The 20,896-nt window shown below is 43.1% G+C and overlaps 1 protein-coding gene across 3 annotated transcripts in view; it reads left to right on the top strand.

The window, feature by feature from the left end:
• Positions 1-20,896, top strand: part of TUSC3 (tumor suppressor candidate 3) — a 248,904-nt gene that overhangs the window by 95,833 nt on the left and 132,175 nt on the right. For all 3 annotated transcript variants that reach the window (XM_029587168.1, XM_029587161.1, XM_029587175.1), the window contains one exon: positions 16,343-16,483. In XM_029587168.1, the coding sequence (XP_029443028.1) occupies positions 16,343-16,483 (141 nt within the window). The remainder of the gene's footprint in view (positions 1-16,342; positions 16,484-20,896) is intronic.

Raw genomic sequence — 20,896 nt, 5'->3', positions numbered from 1 at the left:
GCTTTGAATCCTTGTGGCGGAAAGGGAGAGATAGGCTGTTATATAACTTTTTAATACACTATGATGGGGTCTTTCTATATTTTAAAGTTTTTAGGGGTGAGCACAGCATGGTCCGATAGGGCCTTTCTAAAATATTTTGGGAGGGAGGGAGGGGATTGGCCTGCTGACCCATTTATGTATTTTGATTTTATTCTTTAATGACAGTGCTACTTAGCTGGATATCTTTTAAAGATGCATATTTGACATAGCTGGTAAGGTACCTAGATAACTTAAGGCTGGTATGGTCAACAAGATGTTTATCCTGCTGAATATATAGGATAAATTATTCGACTAACTTTAGTTGGATTGCTTGTCCACTAAATGATGTATTGAATACTGGTCTCATTATATTTTTGGTAATGATCCCCTGAATGGGAATATCCCCACTTTCAGTTTTTACCCTGGATGCGGCTGTGCTGTCTCCAGGCCTCAGTGAGTCATGCTTGGGCTGTCTGATCCCTGGAGGACTACTGGCAGGAAATGGGCCTGAAGCACTTCAGCGCTAATGAATGACAGCCCTGACACATGCGACAAGCTAAGCACACGGTTGTTAAGGGGCCAGAGTGAAGCCTGCTCTATTCTGCTGGAGAACTGCTTGGAGCCTTTGATTTGCCATACTAAGGTGTGAGCAGAGAGGAGATGCTGGAGAGGAGTCGGGGGAATGATGCCTGCAGATGCATCAGAAGTGAAACAGAAGGAGGCGGATCAGAAGGCCTGCAGTGAGTGAGTAGGCCGACCTGGAGGCCTGCTGAATGTGGCAAGTGCTGTTCAGCAGTTTCCTATATTTAAATGCACCAAGGAGATATAATTACTCAGACTGCAAGATCTGCTGTTTGGGTGGTGGAAGGAGGGCAACCATGTAGCCCAGATGAGAGCATTTTACTTCACCAATGTTGTGAACACAGCTTCTGTCATTTTTGCAGTTTGGATTGATTTTTCTTTTGTGGGCATAAGTGCTTTTTTTGTCTTCTGATATATGCATACCTTTCAGCTGACATCATGTAGGAACTATGGGACTTTAGCAATCTAAGGAATGAATTGTAATTTTATTTTCATCTGCAGTTTCTTTTTGATCTGGTCTTATCTTGTCTTCCTAGTTCTTTGGCATATTCTTTGGCATTTTTTCTCTGGAGCCTCAATAATGGATTAGAAGCCATCATACACAGTAACTCTTTTTTTTAAATTATATCTTTGTTAAGTTTTTAAATATATTCTGTTACTCTTGATAGGTTTAATAGGGCTGCAAGCAGTCTAATTTCTTCCTCTGAAAGGTGAAGGATTAAGTCTTCTTCTGGTTCTTTGTAGAACCCTGATATAGCTGGTATGTACCTGTACATACTTCAACTGTACATAGTCTCCCTCTTCTATTTTTTATTTCATTTTTGTTTCTGTTGTCGTATACTTCATCTAGATACGCCTTTCCACCCGCTCCCCATCCCCTCTTTCCCATAACCCCTCCCCCACCGCTCCCTCCCCCTTCCTCCCCCCGCCATCCTTGCCCCTTTTGGTTCTTTTTGTATTCTGATTTTTGGTTCTGTTATTAATGTTATATTGTTATATTGTTACATTGTTTCATTGTATTTCCCGCCTGAGTTCTTTGTAAACCGGCATGATGTGCTTCACGAATGTCGGTAAATAAAAGTTAATAAATAAATAAATAAATAAATATTACCATGGTGAAGTCAATCATTTCTGATCTTGTCAGTGAAATTAAATTGCTTCACTTCAATGTGAGTAATGCCATCAATGACCTTAAAGGTGAACTTAAAGGCATGAAGGAGATGGTTACTCAGAAGGAAATTCTTACTGAAGAATAGATTGACTGTACAGATGATTTTTGTCAGAGTAAGAAATGCCTGAATAAAATAAACATAGAAATAAGAGTGCCAGTCTGATTTAGAAAATTGTCAGTGGTGAAACAACGTACGAGTCCTCGGAATCCCAGAGCTTGACAGAAGTGAAGATTGCTATATTGCTTAATGAAAATTTCCATTCATGTAACCATTCTTTGGGAGGCATTCAGTTAAGACTGATAGAGCACATAGGGTTGGTAAACCTCTCTTTGGTGAGTAGAGACTACTAAGAATCATTGAGGCATATGTGCACTACTTTGAAGATAAGCAATTCCTCCTCGGTCTTAGCAGGGGAGCTGATGGTCTGGAGTATAAAGGAGTAAAGGTAAAATTTTATCAGGATTTATCTCCGTACACTCTGGAAAAAAAGGAAGGCTTTCAAGCCCCTTATTACTGTGAGAGAAAAGGAGATACATTACTGATGGAGCTTCCTTTTTGCATTGCTTTTCACCTGGGAGGGTAGAGATTATTGGAACACAGACCTAGAGGATGGTAAGGAAATTCTGAACTGAATGGCAGCAAGATCAAAACTCAGAAGAGGTCCCTCTTCTCTGGCAGAATTGGAATGTTTGGGGGTTCCCTCAGAAGATAACATCATCAAGTCCAGAGGAAGAAGCTGAGATTCTCCTCCATGAAGCTGTTGGATGGGGGAAATGGACCAATCAAAATCTGTCTGATCACTGACGTGCCATGGTAATTTCTATATATTTCATGATGATTAAGGCACTAATGTAATTTATCTTATTGGCATGCTTCACTTTCTGCTCTTTCTTTATCTTAGCTGTTGAATTTGTTGTCTTTTCTCCTATGGGAGGATGAGTGTATGTTTTGGTTTGTGTGCGTCATTGATAGATTCTGTAGATTCATTTCTCCTGTCTCTTTGTTTCTTCTCTCCCTTTTCTCTTCCTCTCTTCTTTTTTCATTTTAAAGGATCTAGGGGGCTAGGATTTTGGTAAGGAGTATACATTCCAGATGTTCTGCTTGTTTTCATAGGGCTTTACCAGGGAATAGAAGTCAGGTTTCTGTGATGACAGAAGGTGTGTGAACCCTGGGCCAAAGTGAGAAGTGGTACCGCCCATGGGGAGGAGCCCCATGAGCCTCACTGTCGGGAGGCTAGGTCTCACAGAATGAATAGAGTCTATTAGAGGGATAGAAGCACTACCCGTGGAGCAGGGGTGCCAGAGAGAGAGATAGAGTCCACACAGACCCTGAGACACAGGATTGATTGGATAGGTAATACCTGAGGGAATACCTCTGTAGTGCTGGTAGTAGTCCGTGAAGCAAGTATACCGGAGAGGTCTCCTGTAGAGATGGTAGTGGCCCGCGAAGCAGGGTACACTGAAGAGACCTTGAAAGAGATGGTAGAGGCCCGTGGGGTGGGGTACACCAATGATGTCCTCGGTAAAGATGGTAAAACCTGCAGAGTAGGATATGCAGATGACGTTCTCGGAAGAGGTGACAGCGATCCGTAGAGTGAGGAGCACAGTCAAGGCCCTAGGTGGAAATGGTAATGGCCCGCAGAGGGCCCACAGAGGGTCCTCGGTTGGTCTGATAGCGGTCCGCAAGGCGGGGTACGCCTGTGAGGTTCTTTATAGTGTAGTAAAGATCCGTACAGGAGCTACTGACAGAGCTCTATGTAGTGATGATAATGGCCTGCAGTGCGGGGGACACCCGATAGACACTTGGTAGGTAGAAAGTGATCCACTGGGTGGAGTACTCACAAGGAGCAAGTTGGTTCCAGGAAGCCCCGCGGAACAGAGCAGACAAAGTTCCAGGCATCAGGACCTCTGAGGAGCGGATAGCCAGGACAAGAGAGAGGCCCCCGAGGAGCGGGTACCTGAGACATTCATGTCGGAACTGGAACTTGAACGCAGGGTCCTCAGGAAGCGAGGCGGAAATAGCAAGGATTTCACTCTTTGCCAAATCGTCTTTGGAGAGAGCCAGCCGGTTTAAATATCCACAGGTCCTGACGTCATCTGGAAGAGACTCCCCCGAGGTTCCCACCATGACATGGATAAGACCGGCCTGTGTGCGCGCGGGCATGCCTAGAGAGATCAGTTGGCAAGATGGCGGTCGGCAGCGTCCATGCCTACCCGGGAGGCCTGGAAGCAGTAGGCAGGTCGTAGGTAGCTAGCGGATGCTGCCAATCTTCCCCATGGAGTTAGGGAAGTAAAGAAAGAGGTGAGCAGAAGTGGTCACAGCCATCTGTGACCGACAGGCGTAACAGTTTCCTTTTCTGTTTTTCTATTTTCAGTCTATGGGATGTCGCTATTGCTCTCCTTCTTTACAGTCTCTCTTTTTTACTGTTGGGACTCAGTCATGGATTTGCTATGTTTCTTACTGAGAAATTGGGATTGGGAGGATTGTTTTCCTTCCCATCTTTGGGTATCAGATTGGTAGCTATTGCCATTGGATGGTTCCTCGTTCTGATGCTATATTACCCTGAGATTTGTTGGGGGGTGATTTTTGTTGGGGTACTTTTTGTGCTGTCTTCATTGTTTCTATATAGTGTGACCTGTTATACAATTTCAAATGTGTATTGGATGGATAAATGTGACCATGATATTGATTTTGTTCTTACTGTGTTACCATGCTTCAGCCTTTGAAGTTATCCTGATAGTCGTTAAATGAGAAAGGACTGAATTCCCCTACTAAAGGGGGCTTGCTCCTTAAAGAATCTGCTAGTCTAAGAGCTATGGCCTATTTTGTCCAAGAAACACATTTCAAAAGGGACAGAGAATTTTGTTCATGTAGTAAATATATTACCTCTTCTTACTTTGTTTCTGATATTGTTAAGAAGGGAAAAGTGGCATTCGTTTTGCTAGGTGCTTTCATTTTGCAATAAATAAATGTAAAAGGATCTGAGGGGACGTTTTGTTAAAGGAAGAATGGCTGAATACCTCATAACACTGGCTTCTGTTTACTTGTCAAAAACTGATCAAAGTATTTTATATTGGCCTATTTTGCTGATATTTTTGCTTTTTTCAAAGGGGAGAGTGTTTATTGGGGGGGGGGGTGTTACTTTAATTTGATGTTTTCTTCTGGGTTAGATAACACTGGACCAATCACTAAAGACCTGCGGCTTAAGGTTCAATTTTTTGAGAACTGCATGTGGAACCTGGTCTAATAGACCCTTGGAGACATTTGTATCCCTGTTCAAGAAAGTATTCCTTTTTCTCCACTTCTCATAATGCGTATCCAAGGATTGATTTTATATGTATTGGTATAAGGGATTTGGGTTTGCTTAGTTTAGCTGAAGTGAGTGCTATAGAGTGGTCCAATCATGCCCCTGTTACCTTCCTCGGACGACCCAGGTACCTGCTTCTCGGGTTCTACCCTTCGGGGCCAGCTTGCTTCCAGCTCAGGACGCCTAAAGGTACCCGCTCCTCGGGGGCCTTGCCTCGTCCCAGGCCTCCGCTCCTTGAAGGTTCCTCTCTCCTTCAAGAGAACAAATTTAGCTCCCAACTGCAGTGTTTCAGTTCTTATAGATAGACATGTTTTCCTTCTAATCTGTGTAGATTTAGTCAAGTCTGGATACATCCAGAGCTTCCGACCAAAGAATAAAGACTGCCTATTGTGAAAATATAACTTCAGCACATTATTACGATCCATCAAAAAAGCAAATGATACTAGTAAAGCTCTTCTCTGTGTAATTTCAACTTCCTGGGATTGTTCCAAAATTTCTGATATATCCAATAATGGTGATGGTTGTATTAAGCCTTCTTGATCTGTCTGTATTGTCTGTGGAAGATAATATATTTTTGTGACAACAGGCATTGCAGACTCAGGAAATTTTAATTCCTGTTGGACATATATTTTGAAAAGTTCCAAAGGGGAAATAACTTAAGAATTCTAAATTTTCCAGTGGTTAATCTTATGTGCTCTCAAGGCATTTTCCACATTTTCCAATCTTTTATTATAAGTTAACTCTCTCTGAACTAATTTCTGTTGAACTTTTTCCATAGCTGAAATTCGTTGATCCATATCTTCAACCTTTAAATTATATGTTGATATCAAATTTGTATTAACACGGACTTGATTCTTCATTTCTAATTCCACTTGTGATAAAGAAGTTAAAGATAATTCTATGGATTTTAGGACAGTCCATAAACCTTCCATGGTCATAGCTTCTGGGCAGGGTTGACTAAGTTCAATTCCCAGAGTATTGGGGTGTGCATTCCCCAAGCCCATACTAGTTCCTGCTCCCAACACTGTACCTTGTTCTGTTGTTATCGGCTTAGTTGGTCTCTGCACTTCAAGTGGGATTTAATCGCTTCATCCAATCCGGGACTCGGGGCCCTATATTTTCTACTGGGGTCCTCCACCGCTGCTCTTGCTTGGAGCCTCCCCGGACGATCTCGGGGAGAGTCTCTGCTATCGCTGGGTTTTCCATTTCCTCATGGCCAGGGGGGACATACCTGTTTGGCGCACCGGGGGCCCTGCTATATTTTAGACCCAGCACGAATAATTACCCTGTACCACCCAGGAAAACCATTGTACCCAAATGACTTCAAGAAAAGGTACTCAAATGGGCTTATGACTCTCACTTGACTGGAAATCCCGGAGTCACCAGTACCCTTAAATTCATCTCATGTCAGTATTAGTGGACCCAGCTGAAGACTGATGTGCAAAGCTACATGCACTCCTGTTCTACTTGTATCAAGCATAAGAGCTCTGGGGTTTGCCTTTGGGGGTTGTTACAGCCATTATCAGCTCCCGAGAAATCCTGGACTCACTTGTCCACTGACTTTGTTATGGACCTCCCCCTCTCAAAAGGGTATACCATGATATGGATCAAAGTAGATCACTTCTAACCTCTCTCTGGTCTCCCATCCACTCTGGAACTGCCCCAACTGTTTATGCAACATATCTTTCATCGCCATGGACTCCCATCTCATATCCTATCAGACTGGAGAGTTCAAATCACAACTCAATTTTGGAGAGGCATCTGCAAAACATTTGGAATTACTCTTGATTTCATATTGGCATACCACCCGCAAAGGAATAGGCAGACAGAAAAGATTAACCATATCCTTTAAATTTTCTGAGATCATATGACAATGAGCAACAGAAAGACTGGGCTAATCTCCTTCAATGGGCAGAGATATGCCTTAACAACCACATAGGCAGTTCCAAGGAGGTCATCACCCTTTCAGATCGTTAATGGCAAGCACCCTAGATACTTTTCCCAGTCCCACTCTCAGTATCCTGCTCGTCAGTCAATGCATTGAGCTAAGATTTCAAAGAACTTTGGCAGATAACTAATCAAATGTTCACTTTGGCAGCTAGCCAATTCAATAAACAGGCTGACAAAAGGTGATGACCAGCACCTCAATTTAAGCCTGGAGACCTAGACTGGCTGAGTGACTCAAATTGCCCTCAATTAAGTTCACATCCAGGTTCATTGGACCTTTTCCCATCCTTTGGCAAGGAGGGACCATAACATACCAGTTGAAGATACATGACATTTTTCATGTTTCACTTCTGAAGCTGTTGAAACTTTCCTCAGAAATCTCCTTCTAATCCTATGGAGGTGATTTCCGAGATGGACACTGAATTTGAGGTCCAAAAGATATTGTAATCTTGCAGACGTTGCAACTGAATGGAATATCTCATCTCCTGAAGAGATTTATGACGAGGTGAGCTCTTGGGATCCCGTGTCCAATCTCCAAGCCCCACAGATGGTAAAGGACTTTCACTATTGCTTCCCCCAGAAGCCCAAACCCAGAGCCCTGGGGAGGGGATTAAGAGGAGGGTTCTGTAACAATGGGCCAGTCATGGGACAGCCCCTTGACCAGCCAACTCACTGCAAGATGCCAGAAGACTCCTCAGTGGCAGGAATGCCACCAGGACACCACTTCTCCTCTTCCCTGTGTCAGACTTAGGTTCATGTGTGAACTCTTAGGGGCGGATTTTAAGAGCCCTGCTCGCCTAAATCCGCCTAAATCCGGGCGGATTTAGGCGAGCAGGGCCCTGCGCGCCGGTGCACCTATTTTACATAGGCCTACCGGCGCGCGCAGAGCCCCGGGACTCGCGTAAGTCCCGGGGTTTTCTGAGGGGGGCGTGTCGGGGGGCGGGCCCGATCCGCGCGGCGTTTTCGGGGCGTGTCGGGAGCGTTTCGGGGGCGGGCCCGGGGGGCGTGGTTACGGCCAGGGGCGGGCCGGGGGCATGGTCGCGCCCTCCGGACCCGCCCCCAGGTCGCGTCCCGGCGCGCTAGCGGCCCGCTGGTGCGCGGGGATTTACGTCTCCCTCCGGGAGGCGTAAATCCCCCGACAAAGGTAAGGGGGGGTTTAGACAGGGCCGGGCGGGTGGGTTAGGTAGGGGAAGGGAGGGGAAGGTGAGGGGAGGGCAAAAGAAAGTTCCCTCCGAGGCCGCTCCGATTTCGGAGCGGCCTCGGAGGGAACGGGGGTAGGCTGCGTGGCTCGGCGCGCGCCGACTATATGGAATCGATAGCCTTGCGCGCGCCGATCCAGGATTTTAGCGGATACGCGCGGCTACGCGCGTATCTACTAAAATCCCGCGTACTTTTGCTGGCGCCTGATGCGCCAGCAAAAGTACGCCAAATCGCGCGGTTTGAAAATCTACCCCTTAGTGTGCTGATATTGGTCCCTCTGCGGGAAACTTCTCTGCATCATCAATAGATGACATCATCTCTCCTGGATATTTAAACCCCTATGGACTTCTAGCTGATGCTTAAACAATGGGTCTTGCAGGACTCATAGCCAGGTGTTCCTACTTCCTGCCTCATCCTTGACTCATCTTTCCTGCCTCATCCTTGCCCCATCCAGCTGCCTGTCTTTACCTGCCTTCCCTGTCCATGCTCTTTGTTTCCTTTCTGCCTCTGACTTGGACTGACTTCTCAGATATAACCTCTGCCTGGACCTGAACCATTCTTCTGCCTGCCACCTACAACTGATCATTGTTTTGGACTTGAACATCTCTTCTGCTTGCTGCCTGTCCCTGACCCTTGCTATAGAACTGGACTATGCTTGCTGGCTGCCTGCCCCAACACCTAGCTGTACATATTGTCACTCTGATTGCTGCCTGCTCTGACCTCAGTTTGGCTCCAGACTCTCTCCTATTCCTTGCCTTATGGGACCATTGCCTAAGTCCTGCCAGCCCCCAGAATCCAAGGGCTCAACCTGCAGAGATATCTGATAAGCTTCTCTATGGGAAGCATTCAAGGCCACAATCAGAGGAGATATTATCAGTTTCTCTGCCTATAAACAGAAAAAACAGAGGGAGGAATTAAACACCCTGCATCAGCAAGTTGATAGATTGGAAAAGCAACATATCGCACACCCTCACAAGACCACTATGAGCGAGTTACTAAAGGCTAAATTTCGGTATAATCAGGTCTTAAGTGCCACTGTTCAGATACAAGTATTACACTCCAAAGCGACATATTATGCCTCCAACAATAAATGTGGTCACCTTCTAGCATCCTATTTGAAGAAGAAACAAGAAAAGCAGTGAATAGTAAAGATTTTATCGCCATCCAATCAAGCGTTGACGACGGATGCTGAAATTTTACAGGCCTTCAGAGATTTCTACCAAACGCTGTACATATCAGAGATGCCCATTGAAGCAGCGGACCCTGACGCCTTTTTTTTCTTCTAGTTCATCCTTCATTGACTATAGAACAGTCTCTACTACTGGACAAACCTATCACAGTACAGGAGATTTACAAAGCTATTGTTCAGCTTTCTCCTGGTAAAGCACCGGGACCAGATGGTATATCTGCAGATTTTTACAAGGTTTTACATAAAGAATTGGTTCCTCACATGTATTCTTATTTTTCAGCAGCAACTGTTAACCTGTCTCTTTTCTCTCGCTTCTCCGAAGCTTGTGTTGTGGTGTTTCCCAAGCCAGGTAGAGATCCAACCCAAATAGGCAACTATAGACCTATTTCCCTTTTGAATTCAGATTCTAAAATATTTACCAAAATTTTAGCTAGTAGACTAGCCTCTGTTACGACCTCAATAATTCACCCAGACCAATCTGGCTTCATCAAACATCGCTTAATTGCCAATAATACTCGACTCTTTCTTCATACGCATGAGGCAGCTCTCACCTCTTCCACCCCAGTAATAGCTGTCTCTTTAGATGCTGAAAAAGCTTTTGACAGGGTTGAATGGTCCTTTCTTTTTTATGCCCTGCAACAATTTGGTTTTGGATCTGCTTTTATTGATTGGATTAGCATCCTCTCTTATTCCCCTAATGCATATTTATATATTAACAATAGAATCTCACCTTCCTTTTCATTACATCAAGGGATGTGACAAGGTTGTCCCCTTTCACCTTTGTTATTTAACCTGGCTTTGGAACGATTACTATTGGCTATCCGCCAAAATTCTCATACTGAAGGGTTGCAAATTGGTCATGAAGTATACATATTGTCGGCATATGCAGATGATGTGCTCCTCTTTCTCCATAATCCTGAATCATCTCTGCCACAATTACTGAAACTTATAGACGCTTATTCCTCCTTATCAGGTTACAAAATAAATTGGCACAAAACGGAACTTCTTCCTCTTAATCATTGGGGCTCGAGGATAGATTTTTCCCATTCGCAAATCCGGAAAGTTCCACAAGGGCTAAAATACTTGGGCATTGTTTTCTATCCAGATCCCAAACAGATTATTAGTCATGCCGAAACTCAGATATTGCAAATGCTTCGCCAAAAGTTATTACAATGGTCCCCCTTGCATCTTAGTGGTGGGGCAGATTGGAAACAATCAAAATGGTGCTTGCTCCAAAAATCACATATATTCTCTCGATGTTGCCCATATTTTTTGCTTCTAATTTTTATAAGCATGCTGAAAATCTCTTAGTCCGGTTTCTATGGAATAAGAAAGCCCCAAAAATTGCTCTTTCTAAACTAAAGATGAGAAAGGAGAATGGAGGGGTAAATTTTCCTGATCTCTATACTTATCATCAATCATTTATCCTACAACAGGCATACCATCATTTTGTCCCTCGCCACCTTGAAAAGGAGAGCCCCAGATGGTTGGATGTGGAGCTACACACACTTTCTCCATTTCCATCCACATGCCTTCCAGGTATGAATCTCCTACATCAGCACGCCCTGAACCCCATAATCAGGTCGCTCAGTAGAGCGCTCAAAGAGTTTGGTACTTTAAGGCCCGCTAATATGTGCTCTTGGCATTTATCTTCACTGGCACCACTGTGGCATAACCCCTCGATTAAAATTGGGTGATACCCTCTTAACTGGTATACATGGAAATCAAAAAACATATGGCACCTAGCAGATGTTATTGATACTTCATGGTTACTCCCCTTTGAGATCTTCCAACAAAAATGGGATTTCCCCTCTTCTCATTTTTATGAATGGTTGCAACTATGTAACTTTATACAGTCAAAGGATTTTTCACATTTCTGCTTGGCTCAGATACCTTATTTAATACTTTTTTTTCAGGATTATGGTGAAAAAGGCCACTTAGCTTCTAGATTTTATAAAACTATCAAGACAACGCGTACCAAAACACCCAACCAATGTTTACAACTAGTCTAGATGGAAGATATTGGACTGCTAATAGATGATCATACATGGTCTAGACTGTGGCTTCACTCCACATGCATATCTCTTTCTGCTAGCTTAAATCAAACTTCATATTTCATTCTCCATCGAGCTATATGGACGCCCATGGAAGCTACACAGGGTTGGCCTTTCCCCTGACCACAAATGTTGGTCTTGTTTGTCCCCCAAAGCCACTTTGGAACATATGTTATTTTCATGTGATAAGGTCGCCCAGTTCTGGCACAAAATTTGGGAGACTATCTCATTTATATTATCAGTCCCCCAAATGCCTTGATACTCACTGGTAATTTTAAGAGGTTCCAACCCACATCTGCATCTGCTGACTCCTCAGAAAAAACTATTAGATTTCTTGCTCAATGTTGCACTACATAACATAATGTCTAATTGGAAATGCAGCAACCTTTTATCATATCATCTCTGGTGGAATTCAGTTTGCATGTATTATAAATATGAAAAGGCCATGGTGGTTAAGTATAACTGACTGGGCATGTGGTCTAGGGTGTAGAAGCCACTGGAAGATTATTCAATTTTCATTTCCTAAGCCACATTTGCCTTGCTGTCCCAACCAATGTAACCTTACCTCTTCTTTTTCCCCTTTCTTTGATTTCTTCTTTCTTCTTCTCTTTTTCTTACTCTACTATCCTTACTTTTCTTATTTTCCTCTGTCTTCTTCTCTTTAGTATCTTTTCTGCTTCTCTATTATCTTAGGTAATACAAATATAGCTCCTTATCTTAAGGTTCCTAAATGGGGTTGATCATGTTTTCCCAATGATTATACTCTATGTTACTATACTGTGTAAAGGTTATGATTGAGATACTGAGAAATGTGCTGTATCATTCATTTGCATTCCTTCTTTTATAAAAACCAATAAAGATATTAAACATAAAAAGACAGAGATACTTGAAATATGGACAGGACCTTAACAAGGGAAGTTTGGAGATCTTATATTCTTTCAAGTGGAACAAGGATTCTATTAAATATCTTGGGGTAGTGATCCTACTTAAGTTGGATAAGCTCTATTAATTGATCTACTTACCTCTATTGAGAAAAATGAGCAATGACTTGACTGAATGGGAGCCTTTCCAAATTCCGTGGTTTGGTAAGATACTACCTGTTGTGGGTTTGACATGTTTGTGGATCCTTGGTTGCTATATTGATGACTCCTCCCACGGGGAGGAGCCCCATGGGGAAAATACAGCAATAGGTTGCCTTTACAGTAACGACCACAGAGAGAATGGAAGCTTTATTATATAGCAGTAGGCAATGCCCGCGTGGCGGACAGTGCTCCTCAGCCAATGGAGTATGTCTCAGATGATAAAGTTCAGTCCAGGCCCTGTGTTATATCAAGTGCAGAGAAAGTCTCACCAGAAGCTGGGAAGTGAGGGGTCCGGTAGTGGTCCGCAGAGCGGGGTAGGCTGAGAACCCAGTCACAGTTGACATTGTCAGTGATAGTAGATCTGGTAGTGGTCCATGGAGCGGAGTACGCCGAGAATCTATTCTGTGGTGAGACAAGGCAGAGAGACTGAAGAGTGAAAGTACTCACGAAGGCTGGTAGCTGTAGGAGAGGTGACCTCCGCAGCGAGAAGGTAGAGATGATGCAAGGCCCGGAGCGCCGGAGCCAAGATGTCCTTTGTAGAAGCAGGTTGACCCAAGAAGTAGACAGGCAGCAAGGCCCCCAGGGAGCGGGTACCTAGGGTCCTGATGAAGATGTGTAACCTGGAGAGTAGACAGGAGTGAAGCAAGACCCCCGAGGAGTGGGTGCCTTGAGCGACCTTGCTGGAACACCCTAGTATAGCCAGCGTAATCCCGGAGGGTTGTAGGAGCGAGAACTCAGAGTGGAACACCTCTGAATGAAGTCGAAATTAACTGGAGTGGAATCCTTGCTAACTCATAGCTGGATTGGAGATCAGAGGCTAAGTACCTGGAGGTAGTGATGTCATGCAGTGGGGACACCCCCGAGGTTCCCGCCATGATGCATTCAAAGGGGAGGATGACACGCGCGCGCGCGCGTACCCTAGGTGACCTCAGTGTAAGAATGGTGAATGCAATCACCCATGCCTGTCCGGGGACGCCGAAGAGGTCGGAGAGGAGAGGCAGAGGCAGCCATCTTGCCCAGAGGAGAGGAAAGAAAGAAAAGAGGTGAGACAGAGAAGGCGCAGCTGTCTGCGACCGACGGGCACAACACTACCATTAAAATGAATGTCTTTCCTCAGTTCCTATTTAGGTTTGATATGCTGCCTGTTCAGGTTCCTGTCACTTTTTTCATGAAACTCCAAAAACTGACCTCTGTCTTTGTCTGGCAGGGCAGGAAGCCTAGAGTACGGTTCCAGGATTTAGTTGATCCTATGGGTAAGTGAGAATTGGGGCTCCCTGATTTCAGGGTCTATTATTGGGTAACTCTGTTGAAGAACATTGTGTTTTGGATGAACAACTTCCTAGGCAAGCACTGGATGCCTATGGAAAGAGAATCAGCCCAGGAGAAGCATTTTCTGTTTACTTACAGGCCTCCAATTCCTTAAGAAAGTGCATTCTTGTCTCTCATCCTTTCATTTCTTCAGTTTTGACAAAGCGCTATAGGATTTCCTCTCATATGAACCTTTCTTTCTTTTCTTTTTCTCTTTCACTCCCCTGGAACAATCTGGACCTCCTGACTCCCTTTAATAAGGCAACCTTTCCATTGTGGTATGCTGGTAGTCTTCAAATCATGGGACAACTTTTTAATGGTAACTCGTTCACTTTGTTGGAGGGTCTTCAGGAGAAGTTTCATGTAGTTAATATCCCTGTTTTGCAATATCTGCAACTGAAGGACTAGGCACTTCGAGACCCATTCAAAACTCTTGGTGGTAGAGGGCTTACAGATTTTTAAAAATTAGTTTTAAATTCTCCTGCTAATAAAAGCATGATAACCATCATTGATAGGATGTTAATGGGCTGGAGTTCTCCCTTAATAGATTCAATTATGAGCTAGTGGGAAAGGGATCTCGGTTTTTAAATTAGCAGGAAGGTGGGCAGATATTTTTCTTAGGAAATTCAATTTCTGTATCTACTAAGGAGAATGGGTACAAATGTTTTTAATTACAGGGAGGAGGAATTGCCTAGTGGTTAGAGCAGTGGGCTATGAACCAGGAGACCAGGGTTCGAGTCCCACTGTCACTCATTGTGACCTTGGGCAAGTCACTTTACCCTCCATTGCCTCAGGTACAAACTTAGGGGGTCATTTATCAAAATGTGATAAGGCATTTTCGCATGCATTAAGGGCTTATCGCATGCGAAAAGCCCCGTTACCACATGCGATAGGCCCTTACTGCATGCAAAAACGTGTTTAACGCATGTGATCGCACCATATCGTATGGTGCGATGCAAATTCAGAAAATAGGAGGAGTTAGGGGTGGAGAGTGGGCTGGGTTAGCCTGTCTGCGAAGAGCTATCGCACAGCCGTAACGCCGATTTTAACTACACCTCTTTCAATTGCATTAGGCTGTGTGAGAGAGAGAGAGAGAAGATTTGATGACCTTTGGAGTGAGGAAGCTCACTCCAAGATGAGATTTGGGCAAGGTTCTCTCAACCTAGCTTGATGGACTCTCTACCTGGGTAACATCAAGCTAGGTTGAGAGAACATTGCCCAAATCTCATCTTGGAGTGAGTTTCCTCACTCTAAAGGCCATCAAAACTTCACAAGAGACCACTGTTCTGTTCGTAGGTGTCATGTACAATGTCAAAGTGGCCCCTAACCCCCTACACTCTTATCTAATCCCCACCTCGAGTTACTAGGTGGGCCTACCATAGGGATACAAATACCTACCTATGGGCCATGACATTATGGCCAGTCTCTCTCCCCCTCCCCCTCCCTCTCCCTCTCCTTGCAACAGGCTGTCCGGACATATCGTGGACCGCGATAACCCCTTACTGGCCCGTAGCGCACTCCATAACACAAATTGAAGGGTTGTAGTTATTAGCCGCGCTAACACTGCGGCTGTTTCGCCACACACGATAAACTGGTTCCCGCTTTACATATGCTCTGCCCCAACTCCGCCCCCTGAATACCAAATTACTCATTCGCAAATCGCGTTAACGGCTGTTAGCGCAAATTTATCGCACGCGGTAAACTGCTTGGAAAATGAGGCCCTAAGTGCCCTTCTTTGGTGGTTCACATGTTAGTAGCTGTGAGGTGCCTTCTTGCACTTCAATAGAGTTCCCCCTCTAAACCTTCCTTATCCATGTGGTTTCAATATTTAAGTGCCTATATGTAAACCGTTGCGATGGTATATATCTTAGTGACAGTATAGAAAAGTTATAAATAAACAAATAAATAAATAAAATATGACATATTTATGCCAAGAAGCATTTGACCTAGCATGTCAGAGATGGATAAGGAGGGGGGAGCCCTGGAGATTTTATAGCCCCTTGTTCTTGTTTCTCTCCATTCTCATACTCTGGCTATGCACTTCTCATTTTTGGTTAATGAGATTTTTAGAAATTTATTTTAGAAATTTTTTTTTATATACCGCGGCATGTTAAGAACATCACCTCGGTTTACAATAAACAATAATTCAGCAACAGGCTTTACATTCTAAACTGAGATGATTTTATAGGCCTCATGTAATTATTATAATTTTTTTTCTTGTTTGTTCAGGCTCTTACTTATATGATTTATTTTTTTTGTCATGGGAGATGGACTTATTTAAGGTATAGTTGTAGCTTTGTTTCGTTAATTTTAATGATTATGTTATATTGTATTTCTGTATTGTAGTGTTTTTGCTTTCTTTTTTTGGTATTGCTTTCTTTTCTGTTTCAGTAGCATATCTGTTTCAGTAGCATATCTGCAGTTTTATTTTCTTTAAATTTCCAAGCTAACTACTTTTTTTCTCTTTTTCAATTGTTTCACAGATTAGGGTATTTAGACCTCCAAATTACTCAGGCACCATTGCATTAGCTCTTTTAGTATCACTGGTTGGTGGGTTGCTGTACCTGAGGAGAAATAACTTGGAATTCATCTACAACAAGACTGGCTGGGCCATGGCAGCTCTGGTATGTCATATTTTGCTGAGAATAATAATTGTTTATATTACCTAAAATGCTATAAATTATTATGGAGCAAATTTTAAAAAGTGTTTTGCAAGTAAAAATAGCATAAACAAACATAAGTAGAATTTACTTTTGCATATGTTATTTTGTAAAGATTGAGAGTACATGCATATTTTCCATTTCACACGTACATTTTACTGGCAGAAAAAAAGGGACTGATTAGGGATATTCCAGGGCTTGCTTCTATAGTACGCACAGTAGTTGCTCTTTTGTTATGATATATGTGTATATATTACTGAACTTATTTGTGCACTTTTATATCTGCCAATTGACTGCCACAAATTAAATCAAACATTTGTTGTCTGCAGTTTTTAGGTGGGAGTTTTGGATGAACTGGTGAGGATTCAGGGTGAAGTGTTAGAGGGTCTAGGTGAACTGAAGATAGACTGGGTGAATTGGCACAGGTTTCGGCAAAATGGTGATTTAAAGTATGCATGCAAGCAGGTAGCTTCAAAATGTTATACACTTACACTTTGTAAAATAACTGGCTCCTCATATAAATCAGGGTTTTTTTAATGCCTAAAATATACACATGCATGTTTATAAAATAGGTAGAGAACAGAAGCGTTTGCTTGCATTGTAAATTTTCAAACATACCAACATGTACACCACACATTTTATGAAATACTAGGATAAATCTCTATGTGCCCAAAATCCCCGCTGCCTGGAGCCTTAACATCCAGGCGATAATACCTGGCGAACATATGCAAGGACTTCCATGTCGCTGCCCTACAAATCTCCTCTGAGGATATATGGTTGCATTCCGACCAGGACGCAGCCTGGGAACGCGTAGAATGTGCCTTGAGACCCACTGGTAAAGACCTACCCTGCAACAGATACGCAGAACTGATAGCTTCAGCACAGATTGTAGGTTTTGCACCCTCTCCACCTGCTAGGAGACAGAAGAATACTGCCAGACTGTAAGTTGCACCAGCCTAGATAAGGCAGAGTTTTGTTTGTAAACTTCTGTCTCCATCTGCTAGAGGGGGGGCAAAACCCAGGAGTCTGGACTAATCCAGGTACGTACAGGGAATTATATTTATACTTGTTATAGACCTTAAATCCTTGGCCCCAATCATGGTACAAGTAAATTTTATATATACTTATGATAGTACATATAGGAAAAAAGAGAAGAAAAACTTGCATTATTTAGCCCACAATTTGAGGATCCAGAATACCAAATTCCAACAAACAATAGTCAAAAGCAAGACTTTCTTTTTGCTAACTTAAGGGATATTATTCCTTTAAGGGAGAGTAAGTTCCCAACTTAAGAGCTTTATTTTGTGGTTCCTGGCATGGAAGTTCCAATGAGTTTTGCTCTATTTGCAATAAATAGTGCCAACTGACTAGGTTGGATAAAGACATAAGTGTTACCTTCACTTTTTAAAATACACTTACACAGGAATTTAAATCCCCATTTGCAACACATGAGTCTTTAATAATAGGAACTCCTTCCTCCATTTCTGAGTTGAAGGCGCTAAGTCTGGAAAAAGCTGGACTTTACAGCCAAGAAAAACTTTAGATCTATTAAGGAAATATCTTTTAAAAATCCAGTCCCTATCAGACTCTAACATAAATGAAACTATCAAGGTTGCTGGTGTTACACAATTCTCTACTGATTTCTCCAAAATTTCTGACACATTTATTATATCATCTGATAATGGTTGTCTTTGCTGAAGTTCTGTTAAATGTAATTTTCCATCCACCTTAATTTCTAAAGATTTTTTCATAGAAGGCAAATAGAATATTTTAGAGATTATGGGCAAAGCCGCCTCTGGAATATCAAGTACCTCCATTAAATATCTTCTCCATAATTGTATTGGTGTGGAGGTAGGAGCCTTATTTATTTATTTATTTTATTTTTAAAATTCTTTTATATACCGACCTTCATGACGGGTGTCATATCAAATCGGTTTACATGGAACAAGGGGTAAACATTCTTATCAACCGTTTAACAGTAAAATAATCAGAGGAGGTAAAAAAGTTACATATAACAAGGAGATCAAACTTGGGAATAGAAGAAAGAGAAGGACAGAGGAATAACCATTTGTGATTAAAGGGTTTCGCTATGTAAGTTGTCAGGTAGGCTTGAGATGTAGAGTTCCGAAAGTGAAAAGATTAAGGGAAAGCTTGGCTAAATAGCCAGGTTTTAAGTTTTTTTTGAAATGTTTGTAGGCAGGGTTCCTGTCTGAGGTCCGGCGGTAAATTGTTCCAGATAGTGGGTCCTGCTATCGAGAATGCTCATTCTTTGGTTGCGGTGTCTTAGGGAAATTAGTACATCTAATATTTCTTGATCTTACCACATTCTCTAATTTTTCAACTTTTAACTGCAAGGAAAGATTTTCTTTCATTATTTCTACTTGAATACTATTAATTTTCCCTACTTCAGTTTTCAATTTATCCATTTCTAATTTCATAACTCCATCACTCTCTTCCAGTAGTTCAATATTTCTTTTCGTTTCATTAATTACATTAGTTATCATAACCATTTGAGTACCCATATTCTGTTTAACCTCATTTATGGCCTCCCATATATATTCTAAAGAAAAGTCCTGTGGTCTCACTAATGGCTTAAACTGAGATGTTAAAAGTCCCCATTCACTCACGCCCGATCCCACATCATCCGCTGGGTTGGGAATTCGCCCGGCATCCAAGCTGTTATTATTAGCTGAGTTTTGTTCCTGAGCAAATCCTTGCCTCGGGGAAGACCACCCTACTCCAACCCCTTCAGTTGGGGTCTGGTCCTTGGAGCTCTGTAGAAACGTCTTGGCAGGATTTGCAGGAAGTGGGCTCTCCCAAGGGGAGAGTGATGTCAACAGTTCAGGAATGCCTGAGGGCTCCTCTTCTTGCAAGGGAGTGCACATTTGTGCAACCTGTGCACGCCGAGCCCAGCGCATGCTGCCTGTTCCCTCCGAGGCCGCTCCAATTTTGGAGTGGCCTCGGAGGGAACTTTCCTTCGCCCTCCCCCCACCTTCCCCTACCTTCCCCTACCTAACCCACCCCCCGGCCCTATCTAAACCCCCCCTTACCTTTGTCGGCAAAGTTACGCCTGCTGAAAGCGTGTCGGCCGAAACCACGCCCACGTCGCCGCCCCCAAAATGCCGCGCCCAACCCCCTAAACGCTGCGTCATCCCGCCACGCCCCCGACAGGAAGCCCCGGGACTTACGCGCGTCCCGGGACTCTGCGCGCGCCGGCGGCCTATGCAAAATAGGCGTGCGGGCGCGCAGGTGTTTTAAAATCCGCCCCTTAATGTTGATTTTCAGAGCTAGGCACCTAATTTACACAACCAATTCTAGATTTAGAGATATTTTCCCTAAATCTAGGCACTTTCTTAGTGCCCTGAGCTGCAGTCTGCCCCAAGGCATGATTCCTTCCTATCTACTTTCCAATATAAGAAAGATGCTTAGACTTCTTGCCCTCACTACCACAAAGGGGTGCCAACTGTCCTGATTTCTTCTGGATTGTACAGATTTTTGGAGTATTGTACAGAAAAACGGGAGTGGGCTGAAATGTTTGTAAATATATCCTGATCTTAGCCCTTTAGCTGTTGGTTCACATCTGATTCTCCCCTGCAAGTATACAATATAGTGTGTGCTTTGATAACTTCTCTGTATTCAATATGTGATGGTTACATTTATTTTTTATCACTTTCATAGACGTCAGTCCATGATTTAATCAGAGGCCCACAAAAGTTTTACAAAACAGAAATTTGGCCTCTGGACTGATAAAAGGAAACCTTTATAAGAGTAAACAAATTTAAGAACTCATGATAAGAGGCTCTAAAGGAGAAGTCTCAGGAGTAAAATCACAAAATACTTCTTCACAGAAAGAGTGGTAGATGCATGGGACAACCTGCCAGTGGAGCTGATGAGGCAAGAAAAAAAAAAAGTTAAAGAAAACACAAGACAAGTACAAACCTCATTAATTTCAAAGAGATAAGGGGAAAGTCTATAGCATTGTAACAGGAAGAAAACTGAGCAGACTAGGTGGTCCTAATCTGTTATTATAGTCTATGTTTCTATGTTTTTCTACTGGTGAACAATGGCAATAAAGGTTGCATGTGCATAGACACCGTCAGCAAAGATATTAAACAGTATCTCCAAGTGTTCGGAAAATGATTGGATGAAAGTTGGCAACCCTAATGCTACTACATGAAGATCTGGGACCGTGTCCCCCTCCCCCTTCCCCACTCCTTCAGCAGGAAGACTTGGGGCACTATCTCTCCCCCACTCCCTGAAGATAAAGATCAGAGACTCTGGGAGTCTCATCCTCCACATCCACAACAAGAAGGTCCACTTCCCAACACATTAACACATACACGTACACACACACACACACATATGACATTGCTGAGC

This window comes from Rhinatrema bivittatum, chromosome 1, assembly GCF_901001135.1.
Source record: "Rhinatrema bivittatum chromosome 1, aRhiBiv1.1, whole genome shotgun sequence".
In the NCBI taxonomy this organism is placed as follows: domain Eukaryota; kingdom Metazoa; phylum Chordata; class Amphibia; order Gymnophiona; family Rhinatrematidae; genus Rhinatrema; species Rhinatrema bivittatum.
This window is presented reverse-complemented; position numbering and strand designations above follow the sequence as displayed.